Genomic DNA, 6,932 nt, shown 5'->3' with positions numbered 1-6,932 from the left:
CTCCGAGCGGCTCAGGCTGCCGCCGGCCGCCATCGCCCCGGAACCGCCTCGCTTCCGCTACCGCTCCCAGCACTTCCGCCGCGGGCCGAGCGCGGCGCGCGCCACTTCCGGCACCGCCCGGTGAGCGCGCCGCCCCCCGGCCCGCCCCGCCCAAGGAAGTGCCAGGCCGCGTCTCTTTAAAAGATGTTTATTGGTCATATACAAAATAAAGAAAGCTCATATCGACAAACATACACTATGTACAGCAATAAATAACGCCCGCGGCCGCCCGCCGCCCCGGCGGCCACAATAACTTAGCAATAAATAGGGGGCCGGGGCGGCGGCGGGCCCGGTCCCCGGGGCTTGTGGCGCGGGACACCGGGGTCACTGCACAGCATCACCACGACACACACGGCCCGGGGCTGCCGGGAACACGGGAGCAAACACGACACCCTCATGGCGCAACCAGACGGACGAGCACCTCAGACAGGAGCTGTGACGGGCGGGCGCCGCTCGCAGGCTCCAACGCGGCACAGAGCACGGCCAAGCACGAGACACGAGCGGGGCGCAGTGCCGGCCCGGCCAGGCGGCTGCTCCAGCAGGGAGGGCCATGGCCGCGCGGGGCCCGGCCCGGGACGCGCCCCTGGCACCGCTTCTCTCCGCGGCAGGGCCGGGCCTGTAGGGCAAGCGGTGGCCGCGTGGGCCGGGCAGCGCCGGGACCCGCCTGCCGGAGCTGGCGCACAGAGCCCCAGCCCGCGGGACAGGGTCGGCGCCTCAACGCGTCGCCCGCCCCACTGCTCCGGAGGGACGCGGCAAGACCTGCGCCCAGGGGATCCCGCGTCCCGGGGCTCCCCATCCCTGCAGGCCCTGCCTGCACAGCTGGAAGACAAAGATCCCCAATTCCCAGGCAGCCGTGCCCAGTGCTGCGCAGCGCAGCCCACGTGGCCGCAGCGCAGCAGCCGCCTGCCCAACTGCCACTCGCAGAGCGGAGCCCACGGGCGGCGAGCAAGACGCCTGAGGAGGGCTCCGATCCCCTCCTTGTCCAGGGAAACCACCAGGAAAAGCAACCAACAGCTCTTCCCGAAACATAGAAAAAGGGAAGCCCCCCCCAAATCAGCTGCTGCTCTCCAGCCGCACCGCGATCGGGTTCACCCTCCTCTCCGCCATCAGTGAACTCCTTTGCCCACAGAAGAGCAGTCTAAGTTCAGCTATGCGACAACACATCACCAAAAACACATCGCATACGGCAAGCCGTGCCTCCTCCCAAGCCTGCAGCTTCACCGGCACATCCTTATCTATCCCCAATGCTCTGGAGACCTTCAGCGAACAAGAAGTCATCACATGGATTCAGCCCCACATCCTGCCTCTCCAAAACAACTCAACAGTGATCTCCAACCTTTGTGGAGCTGGCAGAGGAGGAAGGGGTCCAAAGTGTTTGTGGAAATGGAGCCTGACCATAAATAGCTTCTCAGACATGTCACACAGCTGTAGTCTAAGCACTCTCCAACACACACGGCTAGAGCTGCACCAGGAAAGAAAGCCACCACGCCACAGATTAATTTTCAGCAATATGCAGACACTCAGCACAAAGGACTCCTGCTTCAAGACCCGTGCAGGTCCAGAACTGCCAAGGGGGCAGACAGACCTGGCAGAGGAGCCGCAGGAGCAGCACAAGTTCTGACCACTGGATCCGAGAAGGAACCCAGAAGTAAATCCCTTCAGCCTCCTCCTCAACTTAGGAAATTCTCCCTTGCATCAGTTCTCCACCAGCTTTGTTGGAGGAGCGAGACAGCAGTTCTGCTGGCAATATTTTTCCCCGTTCGGGTAACGGAGTTACCCAGTGTTAGCTGGTTACAAGAGGCTCGAGCTGCTTGTGCAAAAGGAACAGCCACAATAAGATCCAGGCAGAGAAACAGAGCGCCTGCCCCGTGCCTGGGTGGAAAACAACATTTTCTGGACAGGTGTCACTACTCAGTTAACTGGCCATGGATTTTGTCTTTACAAGAAACAGCAACTTTGCCTGCATGCCAGAAACCCTCCAAAGACTTAGGAGGGCTCCCAAGTCAATCTCCTGCTGAACCCAGGGGAAATGAGGAGAGCACAAAAATGACAACACGTGGCAAAGGCAGCCACCAGCAGCACCACCCTGTAGCCCCAGTCAAGAGCACGGAGAGCACACAGGGGGGCACAACGGAAACCAGCAAGGTCGAGAATAAGTCACTTTTGGTACAATTGCAAAAAGATATCAAACAGGAATTGCCTCTTTTTTTGTCTTTTTTTTCTAAGTTTTATAAATAAAGTGTGATAACTCTTTATAAAAACTAACCTCAGAGCCACAAATGGTTTGCAGGAGGTTCATGAGAAACTTTAAAATTATTTATTTATTAACTTTTAACTAGCAAAGTCTCCAAGAATATTCCCCCATAGCTACGGTCAAACATTCTTGCCCTCTTGGATAAAAAAAAAAAAAAAAAAAAAAAAAAAGCTGGCTATAAATACGCTCTCTCTTCTGTCTGATTTCACTTTTAAGCTTAGATAATTTAATAACTCTTAAAATGATGTTTTTCTCTTTAAATAAAGGGCTCTTTAACCACATAAACTGGTTGTGTAAACCATCACACAAGAGACACTTGATACCCTCAGGACACGGGAACAACTAGTGATTTTGGTCTTGTTCAGTGCAACGCATTAGGCACAAAACCGGCCTGCAGCCAAGGCGGTACCTTCCCGCTGCCCGGGGTTCCGGGCCCCCATCCCGGCTCCTGCCCCGCACCACAGTGCCAGCTGCCGAGCACCGCGGCCCCTTCCCTTCCACTGCTCCAGCCGGCGCCGAGGAAGCCCGAGGGAAACCCACTGCTGGGCACAGAGGCACACCTAGAGACGAACACAAAACCAATTACACACGACACCCTGACCGCAACCACTGGTACCAAACAAGACGAAAAGCAGCAGGTTTGGGCACCGGCCAGGCAGGCCCCGGACGCACCGCCTGGATAATGTAACTAAGCCTTTGGGACGCGACTGGCATTGGGGCTCCCGACACGGTCCAGGAGAAGGCCTCCCCCCAGGGCTGCCTCCCGCGCCCCTCCTGCGGCCTCTCCTCAGCCCGGGGGGCTGCAGACCCCGCACAGGAGGAGGAACCACCTGCACGGGACACGGGACACACCACCAGTGCTCACATTGATTCGAACACAACAAAACAAAACCGGAGTGATCAGCAGGCCGGCCGCGGGCCAAGCGGGAGGAACCTGGACCCGTGCGGGAGGGTTTGTGCTTTGGGGATTCCAGGCTGGTTTTGTGCCTAATTGCCCTGCACAGACAAGCTCAGGCGACACTCACTTCACTAGGACCGGGCGTCCGTTTTGGATTTCACTATTGTGATGACACTAGTAGTGGCAACCTTGCCAGGGACCAGGGGCCCCATGCTGGAGGAAAGCGGCCCCCGCACGGGGGTCACGGGGCTCCGGGCCACGGTTCTAGCGAAGTTCTGGAGCGCCTCATATTTAGAGCGGAGAGCATCCAGTTCCATTTTCATGCTGGCGTTCTCGGAGGCGAGCTTCTCCACTTCCTGCTGCAGCTCAGCTTTCTGCTTCTCCAGTTCCTCCTTCTGGGTTACGCGCTTGACTCTGCAGCTGGCGGCGTAGCCCCGGTTCTTCAGCGTGCGCCGGCGCTGCTTCAGCTGGATGATCTCCTCCTTGGACAGGCCCCGCAGATGCTGGTTCAGCTCCCGCACAGACATGGTCACCAGTTCCTCATCCGTCAGGCTGGTCCCATTTTCGCCTGGCTCTCGCTTCACCTGGGGAGAGGAGGGAGGGCTGCTGGAGGCCGCGGCAGCGCCGTGCCCGCCGCCCGTGCCCCGGCGCCCGCCTCACCTTTAAGGCCTTGTTTCCTTTATTGGGGGTCGTCATAACCCGGAGCCTCGTCAGTCACCCTCTGCAAGACAAGAGGAGGAAGAGAAGGTCAGAGCAGCTCCCTGGGGTGCGACAGAGCCCACAGAGATGCCCTTTGCCAGCGCACATCCCCACAGCCCTCCAGGCACCCGACCCAACAGGACTCACAGGCAGCGGGCCGCGTCCTTCAGCGGGAACGGCTGCCGCTCATCTATCCTTCCACACCCCTATTCCCACGGAGACTGGTGGCAATGCTGCTTTTTGCTTGGAGCGGGGGAAATTAAAACACGGGGAGGAGTCAGAATACACGGAAGCCACGTTTTTAAAAATAGCCTGGCAGGCGGCAGGCTCGGTCCAGAGCACGGCTGCTCCAGGCCAGTCATGCTGACTCAGCAGCCTGGCAGCCCTTGGCCTCCTGCTCCCAACCCCATCCTCGCAATTCCTGAGCGCCAGCGCCTCTTCGGAAAGCGCCCGAGCAGCCCAGGACTTGGGAGCCCCAGGGAAACAGACCCTGGATGTTCCCAGGGACGCACAGCGGAGCCGCCTGGGCAGGTGGAGCAGGGAAAGCTGCTCTGTGCCCCCGCGCACCCCATGGAGCATCCCCTGGCAGGATGCTGCAGCTCCTGCTCAGACCTTCCCTGCTTCCCAGGGAGACCAGCACATCCAGGGGGAGGCAAAAGCTCTGTCCCGAGCCAGGACAACCTGCTCCTGCAACACAAGCACGAGGCCCCGTCACAACCTCGTCGACACCCCAGCGGCCCTCAGCTCTCCCAGCCAGATGTTCCTGAAAGGAAGGACCCCCAGCTGGCAGCCTCAGGCAATGCTAGGGCGCACAACCGCTTTTCCCTCCCTCATCTCAGGGCCAAGCTTTGCTCCTAAGAAAGCAAAGATGAAGGTGTGCCAGGAGTAGCGGGGAGCAGACCCAGTCACTGGGGAGACACCTCAGAGCCAAGGGCAGCAATTCCCAGGTCTGTTTTCACAGCAAATCACACCCAAAATCTGATTCTGCCTCCGGGCACCTCCCCCTCAGGCTTTAGGTCAGGATGTTGACCTGCAGCCCAGTGAGTTGAATCCTCTCCAATATCATTCAACAGACACAACAGCGTGTCTAACAACCAGTATCTGGTTGCAAAGATTCTCATGCACATCTAGTCCATAAACACCTTCACGCTGGCGGTCTCCTCAGCGCCTGTCGACAACAGCGAGTCCTCCCGCGTAGCTGCTATTTCGCTGGAGCGGAAAGAGGGCTACAGGCGAGGGCCACGCGCGCAGGTCAGCGATAGCAAACTGGGCTCTTGTGGCAGGGGCTCAGGCTGGCTGCAACACGGCCACCGCTGCCCCACAGAGGTGAGCGGGGCCGCGTCCTCCAGGACGCGCAGGCAGGTGACACGCAGGCGCTCCGGCTCGGAGCCTGCTGGGAGCCGGGCTATTTATACCCCGAGGACAATGCTCCTTGCAGCACGGCGCCGCTACCACCTGACAGCGTGGTGCGGAAAGGTCACTTTGGCGGCCAGGGAAGCCAGCTGCGAGGCAGCAGGCGAGCGCAGGATGTGCAGCACGGACAGCAGCCACTCTGCAAGAATCAATTCTCCCCTTTTCCTTAAACCATTGTGTTTCTTTTCTCTGCTCCTACTAGCAAATGGCAGGGCTGCTGGGAAGAGGAGTGGGAGAAAGAACTCAGCTGGGGAGAGTAGCATGGCCGAGCAGCGAGCACAGGGGAGCCGGTGGCCCCGCACAGCTCCGGCCCCTCGGCAGCCTCCTGCCTCCCTCCTCGCGGCAGTGCCGACAGCAAACATGAGGCCACAAGCGCTGCGGCCGGGGAGCACCTGGAGGGCAGGCTGGACCCCCAAGGCACCGTCACTGCCCCTAAAGCTACAGGAATCCACACAGAATTCCAGGGAACAGCTTAGCACAGAGGAAGGAAACTGAATATTCAAATGTAGGGGCAAACCTGCTCAGCAACACCCTTTATCAGGGGAAGGCAGAAGTTTATCAAACAGATCGCAGGAGCCACCTGGAAACCTTCTCCTGTCCACATCACAGCTACAAACTGATAAAGTGCTTTTTTTTTTTTTTTTTTCTTTCAAATGTATATTTATGAATGGATTGTGTGAGTGAAGGGACCTTCTGGTAAACTCCACCTGCTTTCCAAACCCACACGTAGCTGCTCCCAGACCAACTGCTGCTCAGAAGGGAACCATGAGGAGCTGGGAGACACCCAACACCCTGCAAGAAGCCACAGAGTCATGAGGGAGGCAACAGCGGACGAGAGACTGGTCCTAGTCCCCAACAACAGTAGCTTAACCATTTTTTATGGTAAGAGTCAAGCACCTCCCAGGCGGAGGAACCCAGCCTTGTCTGGCCCTGTTGCAGGGAGCACCAGCCTCCCTGCAGAGCCTACGAGGCTGCAGCAAGACCTCGCCTGATGGCTCCACGTCCCAGACCCCCTCCAAGAGGTCAGCGATGGGGAGAACTGGCAGGCAAGCCCCTCCAGAGAGCAGGAGGAAGATCCTGGCTGTTCTCCAGCCCCGCTCCAAGGATCAGAGCCCGACCTGCCCGGCAGCGCAGAGGACGCCCAGGCCGAGGCAGGGGCCAGGCTGGCCTGGCTCTGCAGACTGCTGACTCCGGCTTTCGGTGCCTTCCCGAAGAAGGATCGCGCTGAAAAGTGCCAAACGCAACGACTGCAGCGAGGAAAATGCAGCCTCGACACATTTCGGCAGCGCTGGAAAGGCCTGAACTCAGCACAAGCGGCGCCAACTCCCCGCTGGCGGGCGCTGCCCACGGAGCCCCGCGGCCCCGCTCCGCGGCCCGGTAACGCGGTGACGTCACCGTCCCGTCGCGGAGCGGGGAGGGCGCTCGGCGGCACCGCGCGGCAGAGCCGCCGCCGGGAGCTCCACGCGCGCGCCGGCTCTGCACGGGAGCCCCCGGGAATCGCCCTTGCCCCGGTCCTGGTGCAGCCCGGGCCACTCGTGCCGGCGCGTCCCGCTCCCCGCCCGCTGCGACGGCCCTCGGCGGGCGGCTGAGCCACCCGCTCCCGCGCGGGCGCCGTCCCGGAGCACCAGG

The 6,932-nt window shown here is 60.0% G+C and overlaps 3 protein-coding genes across 3 annotated transcripts in view; all 3 read right to left on the bottom strand.

Annotated features, from left to right (window-relative positions):
* SIRT7 (sirtuin 7) overlaps positions 1–1,146 on the bottom strand; it is a 4,925-nt gene extending 3,779 nt beyond the window's left edge. The window contains exon 1 of the mRNA XM_026036924.1: positions 1,117–1,146. Coding sequence (XP_025892709.1) covers positions 1,117–1,146 — 30 coding nt within the window. The remainder of the gene's footprint in view (positions 1–1,116) is intronic.
* Positions 1–6,932, bottom strand: part of PYCR1 (pyrroline-5-carboxylate reductase 1) — a 20,840-nt gene that overhangs the window by 8,637 nt on the left and 5,271 nt on the right. Inside the window, exon 6 of the mRNA XM_026036821.1 lies at positions 2,122–2,125. Coding sequence (XP_025892606.1) covers positions 2,122–2,125 — 4 coding nt within the window. The remainder of the gene's footprint in view (positions 1–2,121; positions 2,126–6,932) is intronic.
* On the bottom strand, positions 2,787–3,912 carry MAFG (MAF bZIP transcription factor G). Its single transcript, XM_026036823.1, has 2 exons — positions 3,852–3,912; positions 2,787–3,775 (listed from the first exon to the last, which is right to left on the bottom strand). Exons 1-2 carry the CDS (start codon positions 3,885–3,887, stop codon positions 3,323–3,325), a joined length of 489 nt encoding a protein of 162 aa, XP_025892608.1. The 5' UTR covers positions 3,888–3,912; the 3' UTR covers positions 2,787–3,322.

Source organism: Nothoprocta perdicaria, unplaced genomic scaffold, assembly GCF_003342845.1.
Source record: "Nothoprocta perdicaria isolate Ctin4 unplaced genomic scaffold, notPer1 scaffold_187, whole genome shotgun sequence".
NCBI classification, from domain to species: domain Eukaryota; kingdom Metazoa; phylum Chordata; class Aves; order Tinamiformes; family Tinamidae; genus Nothoprocta; species Nothoprocta perdicaria.
This window is presented reverse-complemented; position numbering and strand designations above follow the sequence as displayed.

Bases quoted from the DNA above. Each gene is read 5' to 3' on its own strand.
- MAFG (XM_026036823.1), bottom strand. From the start codon at position 3,887: ATGACGACCCCCAATAAAGGAAACAAGGCCTTAAAG. The intron at 3,776-3,851 runs GTGAGGCGGGCG...TCCTCTCCCCAG, and splicing joins AAGGAAACAAGGCCTTAAAG to GTGAAGCGAGAGCCAGGCGA.